At 57.2% G+C, this 17479-nt stretch overlaps 2 protein-coding genes across 9 annotated transcripts in view; both read left to right on the top strand.

The window, feature by feature from the left end:
- Positions 1-10749, top strand: part of PLEKHM1 (pleckstrin homology and RUN domain containing M1) — a 55492-nt gene extending 44743 nt beyond the window's left edge. For 2 of the 3 annotated variants that reach the window (XM_086357222.1, XM_086357223.1), the window contains 4 exons: positions 798-991; positions 6855-6918; positions 7658-7815; positions 8550-10749. In XM_086357222.1, coding sequence (XP_086213348.1) covers positions 798-991; positions 6855-6918; positions 7658-7815; positions 8550-8661 — 528 coding nt within the window. In that variant the 3' untranslated portion in view covers positions 8662-10749. The remainder of the gene's footprint in view (positions 1-797; positions 992-6854; positions 6919-7657; positions 7816-8549) is intronic. The other variant, XR_015147515.1, reaches the window with a different exon arrangement.
- A 1425-nt stretch (positions 10750-12174) lies between these two features.
- Positions 12175-17479, top strand: part of ARHGAP27 (Rho GTPase activating protein 27) — a 36213-nt gene continuing 30908 nt past the window's right edge. For 2 of the 6 annotated variants that reach the window (XR_015147516.1, XM_086357225.1), the window contains exons 1-3: positions 12175-12447; positions 13390-13522; positions 14809-15483. Coding sequence is in view for 5 of the 6 variants with exons in the window: in XM_086357225.1 (XP_086213351.1) it covers positions 14827-15483 (657 nt within the window). In the remaining variant the exon portion in view is untranslated. Of the gene's footprint in view, positions 12448-12485; positions 12627-13389; positions 13523-14808; positions 15484-17479 lie in introns of those variants that run through there. The other 4 variants (XM_086357226.1, XM_086357227.1, XM_086357224.1 and 1 more) reach the window with 3 other exon arrangements.

Here is a 17479-nt window from a genome sequence, read left to right on the forward strand (position 1 = left end):
CTGTTGGCTTGGATCAGTCACTTTAGCTCCTCTGAGTCTCAGTTTCCATATCTGTAAAATGGGGGTGATGACACCTTCCCCTCTGGGTTGTTGTGAGGATGAAGAAAGGACGTGGTCAAGGTCCTTAGCCCAGTGTCTGGCAAATAATAGGCGCTCAGTAGTTGGTGTTAGGGTCAGGGCTGAGAGTAGAACCTTCCACGTCTATCAAGTGGGAGAAACCCAGATCGATCACTCAGCTCCACGTGGAGACTTGGAGGGAGGCCCTGCCCTGGTTGGTGCTGTTAGTGAGGACGGAAGAAGCTCGGGAAACCTCTGGTTAAGCTGTATCTGATCCATGGTTTCCTGTGGTTGGAGCCTGACTCAGATCGGTCACCTGGTTCCTGAGTCGGCCCAGGGTAGTGTCTGTTTCCTTTCGGCAGAAAAGTGGGGGCAGGGGCGGGGAGGCCAGGAAATAGTGGGAAGGATCTGTGAGGCCCAGGGGGAGAGGCGTGTGGACCCTCCTTCCCGTCCCCGCGTGGTCAGGGAGGGGCAGCCGCTGGTGCCAAAGGGGGAAGAGCAGGTTTGGAAGCCAGATCAACTGGGTTCGAATCCTGACTTATCCGAGCCGTGGGCCTTGGCCAAGTCACTTCCTCTCTCTGAACCTCAGTTTCCTTGTCTGTAAAATGAAGATGGTGCCGCTTCCCTCGGCAGGTGGCTGGAGGGGTGAGTGAGGGAGTAGGTGGCCCAGCGCCTGGCGACCTCAGGCACTTACAAAATGGCCCTCCTGTCTCACCCTCGCTGCCCGGTGGTGTCCTCAGGTCTGCAGGCAGGCCCTGAAGTTCCTGACACAGATCCGGGCCCAGCCCCTCATCAACCTGCAGCTGGTGAATGCGTCGCTGTACGAGCACGTGGAGCAGATGCGCCTCATCGGGAGGAGCCGGGAGCAGCTGAAGCTGCTGGGGGACTATCTGGGCCTGTGCCGGAGCGGAGCCCTGAAGGAGCTGAGCAAGAGGTGAGCGCCCAGACCTGGGGACACAGACACACAGACACACAGAGACACACAGACACAAAGAGACACACACATACACAGACAGAGACAGAAACACACACACACAGACACACACACACAGACACAAAGAGACACACAGAGACACACACATACACAGACAGAGACAGAAACACACACACACAGACACACACACACAGACACAAAGAGACACACAGAGACACACACATACACAGAGAGAGACAGAAACACACACACACAGACACACACACACAGACACAAAGAGACACACAGACACACACATACACAGAGAGAGACACACACATACACTGACAGAGAGAGAGACACACACACACACACAGACACACACACACAGAGAAAGAGACACACAGACACAGGGACACACACAGATACAGACACACACACAGAGACACAGACACACAGACACAGAGAGAGAGACACACACACACACAGACACACACAGAGAGACAGACACCCAGAGACACACACACAGACACAGACACACTGACACACACAGAGACACACACACACAGACACAGACACACACAGAGAGAGACACACAGAGACAGAGAGAAACAGGCACACACAGAGACACACACACACACAGATAGACATACACAGAGAGACACACACATAGAGATAGAGACACACACACAAAGAAAGACACACACACAGACACAGAGACAGAGAGAGAGATACACACATACACAAAGAGACACACACACCACAGACAGACACACACACACACACATACAAAGAGACACAGAGAGAAACACACACACACACAGAGACACACAGACACACATACAGATACAGACACACACATAAACACAGGCACACACATACAGGGACACACACACAAAGACAGAGAGAGAAACACACACACAGACACACAGAGACACACACACAAAGAGACACACATACACAGATACAGACACACACAGAGATACAGATATACGCACACACACACAGGGACACAGAGACACAGACACATACACACATCTAAGAGTGGCTTGCTCAGTGCCTGGACACGGGGACACACACACACACACACACATATACTACACACAGGGTCAGTGCACAAGCAACTTCTTGGGAGAAATGCCAGGGCTGGGTGGAGGACTCCCTCTCTGCATTTAGGAGTGGCTTTTATTTGTGCATGTAATGCCTTCATTCATTTGACAAGTGCTTATTGAGAATGCGCTCAGTGCCCGGCGAGGGGTGTGGGTCCTGGGGCTGAGCACGGTGGGCTTGGATCCAGCCCTCTAGAGGGCACGGCAGGGAGCAGGGCAGCGGCTACCCCCAGGAGTGAGGGCGGAGGAGAGAGCAGGATGCCCTGGAAGTACAGCGGAGTCGGGGGACTGACCCATATTGGAGGGCACTGATGGGGGAGGGGGCTTCCTAGAGGAACTGACCTCCAGTGTGAGATCTGCGAAATGAGTGGGAAAGAGGGGATTTGCAGGAAAGAGTGTTCCAGACAGAAGTAGTGATGTGCATGGGCTGTGGATTAAGGCCCCATGTGTGGACAGAATAGGGAGAAATTTCCGGTGAGAAGGAAAGTGGGGATGTGTGAGAGGAGACCAGAGACGCGAGAGGGGCTGGTCTCCTGGCTCCCCGGGGCCCCACCAGCCCTCCGCCCCACAGCGGCTTGACTCTGCCACCCTGGCAGCAGCCCTTCCCAAATCCTTGCAAGAGGACAAGGTTGGGCCAGGACCCTCAGGATGCCCTGCACAGAGCTTCTTGGTGCCCAGTGCCTGGGGGACTTTCAGTGCTCAGCTAGGGGTAGGGGGTGACACCTTCTGTGGGGCTACGCTGTCCTGGGGCCCCGGGAGGACAGACCTTGGGTGGACGAGCCTGTGCCTGCTGCCCAGTTAGGCTTCCTTGCTGGTTTCTGGGGACTTGGAGCAGCTCACAAGCCCCTCCATGTTCCCCATGCAGCCACTCCTCCCGACAGGACTGGTGCAGACATCCTGTCTGCTGGGCTCCCCTGCTCAGCCCTGGTCCCTGCCCTTCCAGGGCTGCTCTGCACTGGAGAGATGCTGTGGGGAGCCCTCTCTTAGGCAAAGCACAGAGGCTGGCCCCTCACAGGCTCTCAGAGCAGCTGGCTGATTCCTGGTCTCTGCAGGGCCTGGAAGAGCAGAAAGCCTTCTTGGGGCCACCATGAGGGACCCAGATGGCTGCTTCTGGGGAGGCTGTTGCTGTCTCCATCATCAGTGGGTCCTCACTCCCATGCTTTCTGAGATTCCAGGACCCAGGGCCCCAGAGTCTGCCCTCCTGCCCCCCTGTCCAGGGTGGTGAAATCTCAGGTCAGGTGGGACCCTGTGACCCTCTCCAGTTCAGGGATGTCTGCAGACCTGAGTAGACCAGCTGCCTGTAGGGCAGGTCCTGAGTGCCAGCCTCACTTGCCCATCCCTACCCTGCTGAGATTGGTCAGCAGCCTTACTGGCCTGTCCAGGTTGCCCTGTCTGGAAGCTGGGGGCAGTCTTGCCTTTTTCTCTCTGGTTGCTGTTTCCAGCCTTCATGAAAGCAGGGCCAGGCCTGCAGAAGTCCCAGTTCAGAAGCAGCATAGGGTGAAGAAAGAGCTCAGGAGCAGCCTTCATCTGCCCCCAGACTTGCTGTGTGACTCAAGGAAGTGGCTTCACTTCTCGGAGCCTCGGTTTTCTTGTCTATAAAATGGGCCAGTGATCCCCATGTTCATGTGGCCTGCCAGAGTTGTGGTGAGGGCCACATGAGGGGCCCAGTGTCTAGGGAGGGACAGAGACAGGGGAACAGATGGCCCTGGGTCAGGGAGGCGTGTGCTGTGAGGAAGGAGGCAGGGTGCAGAGGGCCAGGGAGCTTCTTGGAGGAGGTGGCATCAGCTGAAGGTTTGTGGAGTTTTCTTTCTCCTTTTAAAAAGAAAAAAAAATGCTTTTCTTCCTCACAAAGATAGTATTCAAATAGTATTAAAGGGAACCAAGCAGAAATCTGGGGTCACCCTTCTCCAGTCTGGCCACCATCTGTACTGTAAGAGCTTCCAGATCCCACTCTGTCCTCACTCACCGGAAAGCAGAGTTGCCCCAACACAAATGGCATCGCCCATGTGGTGAACCAGGGTTTAGTGAAAGAACCAAAGGAAGCCTGGACTGGATTTTCTGCAGGGAACCCATGGCTGTGGGGGGGTTGGGGAGTAGAGGGGAAGCGTGGCTTGCCAGGACCTTTGCAGGGCTCAGCGCAGCCAGACTGGGTACAGGGGCTAGACCTCGAAGACCCTCTGTGCCGCCACAAAGGCCTAGGATTTTATTCTGCTGCAGCCGAAGCTGCTGAGGAGTTTTGAGCATAGGATGGTCACACTCCCTGAAGACCAGTTTGGCAGCACAGCAGTGGGGCGTCGGGGCTGGTGTGGTAACTGGCACAGGAGGTGAGGAGGCCTGGACTCAGGTGGTTGGGGTGGAGGCTGAGAGGACAGGAAGGGTTGAGGAGAAATCGGCAGATCTTGGAATCTTTCTCTCAGGGGGCTGCGCTGACCTCCCCTCCATAGCAACTGAGGGCCTCACTGAGGACCTCACAAGCCCAGGGTAGGTGGCCTGGCTGGCTCCTTGAGCTTCCATGACTCTGAGCAGAGGGCAGATGACAGAGAAGACTCTCCATCCAAACGGGCCCCACCCTTCCTGCTGGCTCAGGAACAGCCTGTGCACCCCCTCTGCCCCTCCCCCTGCATTTTCCTGGTGATAAACGGCAGCTTCCTGTTCCCAGAAAGCTGGACGTTTACCGGGGAGACCGGCACGTTGCACTGAGTGGCCACTTGGCAGCACAGCGTGGGCTGCCTGGTGGAGCTTGCCATCTCGGCCCTGGGTGGGGTTCCTCCTAGAACCGGGGCCGTGCCCTGGGGTGGGCACAGTCAAGCACCCACTCCAGATGCCGCGGGCCTGGGCACCTTCCTGCCTCCAGATGTCCAGAGCACCCTGGGGGCAGGCTCCCGCGCATCCTCAGACCGGGGAATTCTCCCCCCAGCCCCACTACCGCACAGACACACAGCAAGGCCAGGCAGGAATTTTTTGCAGGTGTTTCCTGTCCATCTCTCAGGATGTAACCTTTGGGATCTCTGCCATTGGTGAGGTGGAAATTAGAGCCAGGCTGGTGGCAGCTGAGCCCTTGTCCTCTGCCCCCCACCCCCACCTCTGAAATGGGATCTGTGCACTCAGGACACCACAGCTCCTCTCCCAGAGCGCCAAAACCAGATGCTTAAATGTCTGTCCCTAAGCTAGACCAGGGGCTACAATAGGAAGGCAGAAGCCACATCTGGTGCATTTCTGTCCCCAGCACTGTCCCTGGTACGTGATGGTGGCAGTAATGACAATAGCTATTAATAACAGCCTCTAGGCATTCACCTGGGAGATAAGGATGCAGGCTCTGGAGCCAGACTGCTGCTTTCAGACTCCAGCTGTGCCTCTTACTAGCTGTGTGACCACAGGCAAGTTCTTTAACTTCTCTGTGCCTCCATTTCCTCTTCTCAAAATGAGGGTTATAATAGTGTCAACCTCACAGGATTCTTGTGAGAATTAAATGAATTAATATATATCAAGCTTTTAGTCCAGTTCCTGGCTCCAAGCGTTAGCTTTCATCGTCCTCCTCTTCATTATTTTTTATTTATTTATTTATTTATTTTTTTAAAGCCGCGTGCTGCGTGGGAGCTGGGCGGGGCCGCGAGGGCTGGCCCCGGGTCACGTGGTGCTGACACCAGTCACGTGGTGCGCTGGGGCGCGGACCCAGAACCGCAGAACCGTGGAGGCTCCTCCCGGGAGCTTCTTCATTATTTTTTAAATAGACTTTTTAAAGTATCTTAAAATTTTTTTTCAACTTTATTGAGTATAATTTACAAAGTTGTAACATATTTATAGTATTTTTGTGATGATTTGATATATGATTGATTATTCTGTGAACGGAGAAGGCAATGGCACCCCACTCCAGTACTCTTGCCTGGAAAATCCCATGGATGGAGGAGCCTGGAAGGCTGCAGTCGATGGGGTCGCTGAGGGTCGGACACGACTGAGCGACTTCACTTTCACTTTTCACTTTCATGCATTGGAGAAGGAAATGGCAACCCACTCCAGTGTTCTTGCCTGGAGAATCCCAGGGACGGGGAAGACTGGTGGGCTGCCGTCTGTGGGGTCACACAGAGTTGGACACGACTGAAGTGACTTAGCAATAGCAATTCTATGAAAGACTTCCTCCCATCTTATTAATTCACACATCCATCATCCTCACATATTTTATATATATGTATATTATATATATATGTATATATGAACAGTGAAAGTGTTAGTCACTCAGTCGTGCCCAACTCTTTGTGTCCTTAAGGACTGTAACCCGCCAGACTCCTCTGTCCATGGAATTCTCCAGGCAGGAATACTGGAGTGGGTTGCCATTTCCTCCTCCCGGGGTTCTTCCCGACCCAGGGATTGAACTTGCATCTCCTGCATTGCAGGCAGATTCTGTACCATCTGAGCAACCTGTATAGTGTGTGTGTGTGAGAGAGAGAAAACATTTGAGTTCTGCTCTTAAATTTCAATTATACGATACAATGCTATCAACTATGGTTAATAATTATTTATTTACTATGTACAAGGCACTGTGTTAAATGCTTTAAATAAATTATTTAATCCCGAAAAGAGCTCTCTTGCTCAGGTGAGGAAACCTGAGGTTCAGAGGTTAAGGAACTTGCCCAAGGTCCTGGCAGCTGGGCACCTGGAGTCCGGGTCCCGAGCCCAGGCTGGAGCTGTTTCTCCCTGCTTAGCGGTGCTGAGGGAATGAACGCAAACACAGGTGGGCCCAAATTCCTTCTGAGGAGCCTCTTGTCTTTTCTTTGAAGGCTCAACCACAGGAATTATCTCTTGGAGTCGCCTCACAAGTACAGTGTCGCCGACCTCCAGCAGGTGAGAATGCCACCCCTGAGGTGTGTGTTAGTCGCTCAGTCAGGTCCGACTCTTTGCGACCCTATGGACTGTAGCCTGCCAGGCTCTCTGTCCATAGGGTAGCAAAGAGTCCAGGCAAGAATATGAGAGTGGGTTGCTATTCCCTTCTCCAGGGGATCTTCCCAACACAGGGATGGGACCCGTGTCTCCTACATTGCAAGCAGATTCTTTACTATCTGAGTCACCAGGGAAGCCCAGAGGAACCTAATTCCTAGAAACTTATTCCTGGAGAAATCAGAAAGGGAGATGTTGGGGCAGGGGCTGCTGGCTGCAGTTTACTGAGGCAAGACGTCCCATCTTCAGCCTTTCAGCAGCTCAGAATGGGTGTCCAGCCATCCACGCTTCCTGGGGCAATGACTGAGCCCTCGGTCCCACTGGGACAGGCAGGCACCACAGCCAAGCCCAGGATCACAGGGCTCAGCTGCCTTCCAGGTTGCGAGGGCGTAGGGAGGGTGAGGGTTTGGGACATTCCCTTCCTCGAGGGAGGGGACAGTGGATTCCTCTGTGCACAGGGACTGCACACCTGCATGGCTCGGCCTCACTCGGGGAGGTTTGCTTGCCCAAGTGGAAGGAAACTCCTCTTGGGGTAGGAATGCTCCAGGCAGGGCGCCAGGAGGAGCAGCAGGCCACATTCTGCAGACGGCCTCGGGCATGGCACGGCCTCTCAGAAGGCCTGGCGGCCGGCACTTGCCCTCCACAGATCGCGGACGGGGTGTACGAAGGCTTCCTCAAGGCCCTGATCGAGTTTGCCTCCCAGCACGTCTACCACTGTGACCTGTGCACCCAGCGCGGCTTCATTTGCCAGATCTGCCACCACCATGACATCATCTTTCCCTTTGAGTTTGACACCACAGTCAGGTATGCAGACGCCATGCCGGCCACCCTGCCCCACCACTCCCACCCCTGGGTGGGGGGCAAGTCCCAGGTGCCACTGCGAGGGGGACAGGCCAAGCCCTCACAGGACTCCCTGCCTCCCCCGAGCCACCCGTCTTCCTAGGGAAGAGGTAGCTGCTGCCCTTTGAGTTGCGTGGGGAGGACCTCACTTTTGTCCTCTGCAAACAGGTGGAGGAGGGGCTGGGTGAGTTACTGGCCTGGAGTGCTGGCACAAGGCCGGACACAAAGTGGGCACCTGGTGGGCAGTACCTGCCACTGCCTCTGCCCCGTAATGATTGTCCCCAGTCATCACTCATTATCAGAAGCCTCTAAATGGAAAGAGGCCTCCATCAAACTTCCATTCCAACCCATGTGGGAGTGGAAAACTGAGCCGGTGGGAGCATCCGTTCATTTTCAGCAGATGTCCCCAGACCCAAACTCGACCCCCCCGAACAGACCTGGGGCTGAGTTTTTTAAATCGTAGAGTGTTTGGAACACAGGCAAGGAAATCAGTGAGTCTCGGTAGTATTTATAAGAAGGGAAATACAATAGAGGGCATCGGTGTGCATCGTGGGGCTTAGAGATCAGCACTGCGGCGAGAACCATTTGTCCCAGGATGGAGAGGCAGTGCCTTGGGTGGCCGGCTCTGGTCAGGAGCACCGACCAGCCTCGAGCCCCGGAGGCTCGAGGTCCCAGCAACGCTTGCGGCTTTCTCCCAGGTGCAGCGAATGCAAGACCGTCTTCCACCAGACCTGCCAGGCCGTGGTCAAGAAGGGCTGCCCCCGCTGTGCCCGCCGGCGCAAATACCAGGAGCAGAACAGTCTCACCTAATCCCACCTCTTGTCCCCACCCGGGACCCGGGGCTCAGCCATCCCAGCCGGGTTGGCCACCAGCCTGGCCACACTCTCAAGGTGTCACAGAGCCAGGAAGACTCTCAGATGAGACCAGAGGACTGGCCTATGAGAGGGAGCCCCAGGAGCCCCTGATGACACCTCCTATCCCCCACCTATCTGCTCCAGGAGGCGCGGACACCAGCAGGTGCCCCCTGTCCGATGGTGTGGGAGGAGGGGGCCTTTGCACTAATCAGCCCAGCACCCCTCACTGACACCCCATCCCCATGAGGGCTGTTCAACACTGTGGAAACAAGACTTGGGGAGCATTTTCAATTCCACATTCCTGATTAAAAGGTCTAGTTTTTTTAAGGTGGATTTTTTTCCCTTCATATTTCGACAGAAAATATTTTTTTATTCTTGACCCTCCACAAGTCACCCAAGAAATCCAGGCATTCTCACCCTGAGCAAATGTGTAGAAACCGCTCAGGCCCAGCCTGGAGGTGGGTGGTGGCTGGGTGGACAGGCCCCCCAGGACAGAGCCCACCAGCTGGCGGGTGCCTTTCCTTCGCCCTCACCGGGCGCTTGCTGCTGACAGCTCCTGTACAACGTGCCAAACTGCCGTGGGCCAGGCAGGCTCAGTCCTGAGGACCACGTTCTTTCCCTTCCTCTGCCCCCACCTGCTCCCTGGTCCCCCCTCCACCTGAAAAGCCCTTCAATTTCTCTGTGTCAAAACCCACCCCCCACCCCTGCTGCGGCTCTCCTATGGCCTGGGATCTTGGGCCCGAAGGAGGAGGGCTATGACTCGGAACCAGCACTGTCAGCACTTTGAGCCTTCCTTGGTCCAGGGAAGGGTCGTCATCTAGCCCACCCCTCAGCCCTCTGCCCTCCTCACTCCTACCCCCGACTGGCAGCCAGATGGGCAGGGGGCTGCTGCAGACGCGTTTCAGGAACACACCCCCGCCTGCCGGGCCTGCCGGGACCGAGGTAGGCTGGGTCCACACTGCCCCCAGCATCTTTCCACGAAGAGTGCCAGCCCTGCTGCAGAGATGCACGAGGACACGCAGGAGAAGCCACCTGTGGAAGGGTGCTCAGCCAGTTCATGAAGCCATGAGTTCACAAAGTTTTGCTGGACTAGCCCAGGAGGGCCGCTGCCAAGAGATTGGAACATTTCATTGGAACACGACTGCCTTTGGAGGGGATCTTCAGGTGGAGCCTGAAATTGTTTTCAAAGCGATATTTAGACCCTGGGGCTTTGGGGGGCATGATTTCTCTGTTGCCTCCCCACTTCTCCTGGACCCAGCAGGCCCCCCTCAGCCCTCGGACCCCCCTGACCATCTTCTCTGTGCTCAGCTGAGATAGGAGGCCTCAGGTAGATATCCACCTTCACTGTCAAGAGACAAACCCACTGCCACCTCTCCCTTGGGGTGATTCGGCTGCTGAGTCACCTGCCTAGCCCTGTGGAGCTGGATAAATTGTGCAATAGAGTGGAGGAGGTGGTGGGCGGGTCAGGGAAGGGGCTGTCACACAGCTTCTTTGTCCCCATCACAGAAGATGGTGCACACCTGTACCAAAGCCTCCTAAACCAGGAAGTGGGTCCTTAGCCCCACCCCCGCCCCCAGCCAGCATTAATGCTCCACCAGAAACACAGCCTGATCAGAGCCAGAATTGGTGGTCCTGGGGTGGGCAGCACTGCTTGAGCCCAGCCCTGTGAGTGTATTCTGTATCCCAGAAGATCCCTAGGCGGCAGCAGGAGTGAGGCCCTGGAGAAGCCCACTTTGGTTCAGCGGGGCCTGGCACGCCACACTCCCCACCTTCTCCGAGACCAGTAGCATTAAAGCTGACCGCCTCCCTCCCCACCACCAAAAAGCTGCTGATGCTTTCAGATGAGTTGATTCACCTTCCTCACCTCCAGTGGGAAGCTGGTATGAACCTCAGTAGTGCCCACACTATTTTTAAAATTTTGTTTTATGCAATAAACTGTTTCTAGTGCAGGGCCCTGGCCCTGAGAAGTGCTTTGCCATGTACTGAAGGAACTGCGGCCATGTGACTTTTGAGTGATTTTGCAGTAAAGACCTGCTGTTTCTAATCTGTGGTCTGGTTTCTGAATCTGAAAGCTTCCACTGACTGGGGGAGACCACAGGCCCTCAGATAATGTCTGATAGCCTCCACTGTTCTCAGTCAGTCCCTGGGCACAGGGGAGGGCTGGAGGGGGGTGGTTATAGGTAAACATTGCAAGCAGGGGGCTTGTGTGCCAGGAGTGAGCATGGAGAATAGTAGAAGTAATTCTTCAGTCTGTCCCCCACCCTTGCCTCTCCTCTGAGTCAGCCTCCCCAACCACCCCCCCCCTCCCCGCCCCCGGCCTTGGGGTAGGATTTCAGGGCCTTTGGGAAGGTTTATTCACATACACTCATGTAACTGAAGCTAATGCCTGGAATCCCACTGTGATGGCTTCTTTCCTGTTCCTTAAATGTCAAAGCACAGACCCCTGACACTGGAACATGTGAAACCATTTCCCACTGGTCATCCAAGGTGAGAAAGAGGCTCAGGAAGGAAAGGCTTGTGAGCAGGGCCAGATTCAGGGCTCATGGTTTTAGGGCTCCAGCTGGCCTTGGCTGCCAGCTTTCCTCTGAAGTTCCAGCAGAAGTCTGGGGGGTGGGGAGGGCCTGCAGGAGGAAGCCCACTGCTGCTCTTGTAAAGACAGAAGAAGGAAACAGGCTAATTCCCAGGGAAATCAGGGTGCAGGAACTTGGGACTGAAAGATTCATGTCTGCAGTTTCCTGTCCTTGAAGCAGCCTTTCGGCCTTTGAGGGAGCACCCTCTGCCCATCGCATGAGCCCCAGCTTCCCTTGAGGGCAGGAGGTGGTGGGCCCAGAGGAGCCTTGAGGGACCTGGTGTGTAGAGGCAGGACCCAGAAGAGCACACGGCCAATGTGCTGCCTTTGGATTCAGTCGTCCATCCTTAGCAAGGTGTTTCTGAGAATACTTGTTTCTCCCTTCCCCCTCCTGCCTAAAGGAGGATAGCAGATGGGGGGTTTGAGGACCCCAATTCAACCCCAAAGAGGAGGGCTCATCTCATAATAAAATTAGTGATAATAATAATTCATCAGATGTGTGTTCTTAACAATGCGATGATAACAATACGTTAGCCTGACCTGCTGCAGTCCATGAGGTCACAGAGAGTCACAACTTAGTGACTGAACAACAACAATCCTATGAAGTAGGTGTTACTGTCCCCAGTTTACAGGAAAGCAAACTGAGATGCAGAGATACGGTGAGCATCTTGAGTTCAACCCCAGGAGGTTGCTCTGAGCTTTGACGGATTGGCTGGGGGTCGGGGAGGGGGGGCTCCTCCCCCACAAGGATCCAGGCCAGGAGGTAGGGGAAAGGGGATGGAGTAGAGCAGCGGTGGAGGGAAATCTGGCCCGCCTTCCTCCTCGCTCATCCCACCGTCCTGGCTCTGCTGCCTTCCTCCAGGAGACAGCCAGGTGTGGCCCAGGATCCCCGGGAGGTGCAGGGGAAGGGGGTGGCGTCTGCGCTCCTCGGGCGCTGGCCCGTCCCAGAGAGGACAGGAAGCCAGGACACCGGGGATTGTCTCTCGCAGCCGCAGCCCCAGCCCCGGGAGGAAGTTCTGACGGGTGCTCTCCGCCGGTGCCTCCCTCACTATATTGTTGAACAGGAAACAGGGCAGCGCGGGAGCTGGGCGGTGGAGGAGGAAGCACCGGACGCCGAGCCCCCCGCGCGCCTGCCAGGACAAGTGGAGGCGAGGCCAGCGAGCGGACACCGAGGTGCCAGGGCCGGGCCGGACTGGGCGGGAGTGCTGATCTGGGGTGGGGAGGGGGACTGCAGGTGGCGGGGTCCTCACCCGGCAGCATCAAGCACCCTTCGCGCAAGGCGCAGGAGCCGGAGCTGAGCGGTCTTGGGAGGAGCGCGGCTCGGGACGGATCTTGCCCTCGCTCAGGAGGAGGTGGGAGGCGAAGGACTGCCCGCCGTCCTGGGGCAGGAGGGGCCCAGGTCCAGGTCCCCTGCGTCGACCCAGGCGTGGGCGCCGCTGTGACTCTTGTCTGTCTCCCAAGCCGTGGATGCAGGGCACCTCCTGGTGAAGGGTCGGTCTTCGCGCTCCAGGGACCCTCCCCGCTCCCCTGATCCTTCTCCTCTTCGCTCCCCCCAGGATCGGGGAAGGAGACGAGAACTGGGTCCCCTCCCCACCCAACCAGTGACCCCGCGCTCCGGGGAGCGTCTCTGCAGTGGGAACCCCACTCCAAGTTTTTCGAGGCCTGGCCGAGCTGAGTTCGAAAAGGGCCTGGGGAGGACGAGGATGGGACCGGAGCGGCAGTGCCTGCAATCCGGATGGTTCAGGATGCAAATAGCCTTGCTAGGACTGGGGACGCTCGGGCTAGATGTCAAGCCGGGTCGAGCAGTCCCGAAGCATCGCGTCCGCGGGACGCAGAGCCTCTTGGAAGCCGTATCCCGAGCGTGCGGGTGGGGCGCGGCAGGGGCCGGACCCTACCCTCCCTTGGTTCCACTCGTGAACCTTCCGTGCCCCTTCGGCCGCAGCCCTCCCTGCCCTTGCCCCTCCCTCAGGCCTTCTGCTTGGGTCCCGCCTCCAAGGCCCCACCGGCCTAGGCGGATTTCTTCAGGCTCCGCCCCGCCCCTCCCAGACACCGCCGCTTCGGGAATTGAAGGCGGTGCTTCCAAGCGTCCCTCACCTTCTTTGCTCTCCTTGCCAGCTCCAGCTCCCTAAAGTCTCTCCAGCCAAGCCGTCTGAAGCCCCGCCCAAGGAGATGGCAGGGCCCTAACCTGCATCCATCCTCCGGCTCCACCCAGCCCGCCCATGGGCTCCGCGAGGCCCGCCCTGCCGACGTAAGTGAGAGGCAGGGGGTTCGGGGGAAGGTGGAGAGAAGGTTGTCCTCCTTAAGTTTGGTTGGCTTAGCTGCAGTCAGCTTAAGGACCCCGCGTCCAGGGCCCAGTGTGCTCAGTGGCTCAGTTTACACTCTTTCCCCGTCGAGGAAAGTTTGAGAAAGTAGAGAAGGAGCGCTAGGCGCCCCGCGGCCAGACCCTGTGCCTTGGGTCGCTCAGACTCAACCAGAGGCCGAGCTTCCACCTGCACCTGCTTGGTCCCAGGTCACCATCGTGGGGCAGTCGATGTGGCCGATGTAAAGGCTTGGAGGGACCAGCCTCACAGACGGGCTTCCAGTTGGGCTGTGACGCCGCTCCCCCGACACACCAGGGTCCAGGCTGAGCCTGCGAGAGGGAGAGTGGGTTGTGGTGTTCACTCCGGGATAACTTTAGGGGTCCCTTGGGTACACCGCACGGATAGTCACTATCAAAGAGTGCATTCTCTAGGGGCCACTCTCGTGGGGCAATATAGACACCGCAGGGCAGAGGGCAGGCCGCAAGGGCCAAGCCTCTCTCTGGACGTGGAGGTGGGAGCCGGAGCGCAGGGGGAGGTGCTGGTCGGTCTGGGCGGGCGGGGCTCCGGGGTCACGTCTGTGGCTAAGCCGCTGGGAAAGGAAAGAGAAAAACCAAGAGAACCGGTTTCCCCGGCCTTGGCAGTCGCGGCCCCTTATGCCAAGGCCCTTGGACTAAGCAGGGCAGGGACACTCCCAGAGTAGAGCGAAGCGGGGGCCGCTCCCAGAACCTGCGCCCCAACTCTGTCCCCCTCGGGCCTGGGGCTCACGCGACTTGGTGGGTGGCTGGGACAATAGGAGCTGCCAAGGACGCGATTCCCTGAGGGCTCCTGGAAGTGTCGGGACAGGGCGGGATGGACGTATGGGCTATTTTTCCCACTTTACAAATGCGGAAACTGAGGCCCAATTTTTATACACACGTGATGTCCCCCCCAACCAGCCTTAAAGCTTCCTTGGCTTTAAAGCCGGACCGGTGTTAACCACCATCTCCCCACCGAGGGATAGAATTTTATACTCCAGGCCGCAGAATGAAAGGGCTGTCTTAATTCCATCGCTGCGTGTAAGAATTAAAACCGTAGAGATTATTTCGTCCAAGCCCCGCGTTTTCGAGATAGGAAAACCGAAGCCCGAACGTACACGATCGTAGCTTCGGGACTCGAAGTCTTCGGGCTCCCCTGTGCGGAGCGCGGCCCTCTCGGCGGCCCTGACCTCCGCGCCCCTCCTCCTCGTCGCCCACAGGGACACGCGGCGGCCGCGATGGCGGCGGACGTCGAGGGGGACGTCTACGTGCTGGTGGAGCATCCCTTTGAGTATACGGGCAAGGACGGGCGCCGCGTCGCCATCCAGCCCAACGAGCGCTACCGACTGTTGCGCCGCAGCACGGAGCACTGGTGGCACGTGCGGAGCGAGCCGGGCGGCCGCCCCTTCTACCTGCCGGCGCAGTATGTGCGCGAGCTGCCGGCCCTCGGCCACCCCGCGCCCGCCCCGCCGCCGCCCGCGCCCCTCCAGGGCCCCGCAGCTCCCGAACCGCTCGCCTATGACTACCGCTTCATGAGCGCGTCGGCGCCCTCCGGACCCGACGGCGCCCCCGCCGAGCCCCGGGGCCGCGCGGGCTCCCTGTGCGGCCGAGCTCGACCGGGCGCGGCCACTCAGCGTCGAAGCCTGGCGCCTGGCTCGCCCGCCTGCCTGTACACGCGGCCCGCGGCGCCTGTGCGGCCCGCGCAGTCCTTGGACGACCTGGCCCGCACCGCCGCGCCCCCTGTCGGCCTCCTCGGGAGCGGAGGCGGCTTCAAGGCCTGCAGCGTGGCCGGCTCATGGGTGTGCCCGCGGCCCCTGGCGCGCAGCGACTCCGAGAACGTCTACGAGGCCATCCAGGACGTGCGCGACCCGCCGACGGAGCAGCGGCCGGAGCAGGTACGCTAACGGGAGCCGGGAGCGGGGAGACCGGGGCGGGGGTTGCTCCCACCCTCCAAGAGCCCGGACGCTGGGAGACCCCCTGAGCCTTAAGTCCCGGCTCGACGGAGCAGCTGTGTCTGCCGGCTTTAGACCAACTCGCTCACGCCGAGCCTAACTTGCTCAACCACGAAACCAGAGGGGTACAGGCTTACTCAAGATTTCTTATCTGCAGTTCCCAAATGCCAAAGCTCCCTGGAGCTCAAAGGGCTTCTGTAACTCAGTTAACGGTAGAATTTAACTTGAGCCCATGTGCGGCCGTGGGCAGCCTTAATAGTGTGAATATTCAAGTTTTGCTGTAGAAGAGCAAGTAAACCTGATCATACGGTGCCGCTCAAGCCTTGCTGCGATGGTTATGTCCCCTGTAGCAGGTGCGGGCCCGTTACCTTTCTAAAATCCAAACCATTCCAAAACACATCTGGAATGAAATAAGGGATGGTAGCAGAGTGCCGCCGCCGGCTCTACCTGCCTCGCGTTTCTCACATGAGCTTGGGCTTCGGAGGAGATAATGGATGTGAAAGTCAGGGGTCTGCTTCCTTTTTTGTCTGGTTCCAACATTTTAGTTCCTCTTTTTTTTTTTTTTTTAATTTCGATGGGTTTGTTTCAGAAATAAGTCCAGTTATAGTGAGGATGTTCTTTTTTGCCTCAGAATCTGGTTATGTAAATTTGGGGATTTCTGAAATAATATTTAAATATTATTTTTAAAATAGGGGCACGTTTTAAAAACTCTTACAACCTCAAAATCCTTTGCTGGCCCGGACTTCTTCAAGTTTAGGGACTTTTCCGGGAAAGATGTGGGGGGGGGGACAGTGCACAGGCCCCCTTCTGACATCTGCCGCAGCTGTGTACTTATGGGCAATCCACTTCCTCACTCAGAGTCTCAGTTTGCGTTTAGACCAAGAGGCTAGGGGACGGTGGAGAGATGACTTCTGAAACTTGTGAGTCTCTGATTTCCTTTTTTGGACCCAATATGATTATAATAAATATTGATGCCTGCCACGTGCGGAGACTGAGTCTGGGATGCCCAGAGGAAGGATGCACCGTCCCCATCTGCAAGGCCCCGGGTCTTCCCTCCTCCTGGTCTTATGGTGCAGTGTTCAGGATTTGAGGCTACACAGACTCGAATTTGACTCTGCTGGATCACCTGCCAGCTGCTAAACGAGTCACTTCACTCACCCCGCCACGATGCCCTCTTGTGTACACGCAGAACAATATCAAAGGATTCGAGTTGTTGAGAGCCTTAAAAGAGGTGAAGCGTGGAAGTGCTTGACACGTAGTAGGCGGTCTGCCAAGACTGGCTGAGGTCCCACTGGGTATCTTTTCCTCCGGGCCGGCTCCACCTTTGCTACAGTTTTTGCAAGGGGCAGCCCGCCCTCTGGTGGCCAGAATGGGGAACAACGTGCGGCGTGCAAGGAAAGAGATCAAGGACCCTGAGGGGAGAGAACTGAGGAGGTGGAGGGTGACCCTTGCGCCAAACGCCTCTGCCAGCCCACCATCTATCTGTTCCATCTTCTCTGGAATATATGGCTGCACGCCTGCTCTCCTTGCCCCCGGCGCCGCTCCGTTTCTTCCGCAGACTCTCGCGCCTCTCCACACTCTCTGTCCTTGTGATGGTGGGAATATCTATTTGGCTCTTGGAGGTGCACTCCTCCCTTCTGGAGGTGGGGGACTGGCCTCGCTCTCTGAACCCCAGCTCCTGGCATCGAGCCTGGGCCAGAGCCTTACGGAATGTGCTGAGGAGGGACAAGGAGAGGCAGCTCCCTTAACCATGAACCCGGGCTCTGCAAGTCTGCCCAAGGGGCATCACAGCAGAGCCCAGGACCACAGTGGTAGAAGACCTCCAGCCCAGATCCCAGTACCTCCTGAGCTCAAAGAAAAGTCATCCCAGCAGCCAGCGTCTCCGCCTCGAGCCTCCGGCACCTCCAGCTGCAGTGGTGTGTTAGGAGTTGGTGGACAT

This window comes from Bos grunniens, chromosome 19, assembly GCF_055505025.1.
Source record: "Bos grunniens cultivar Pamir isolate PY7600 chromosome 19, Bosgru_T2T1.0, whole genome shotgun sequence".
NCBI classification, from domain to species: Eukaryota; Metazoa; Chordata; class Mammalia; order Artiodactyla; family Bovidae; genus Bos; species Bos grunniens.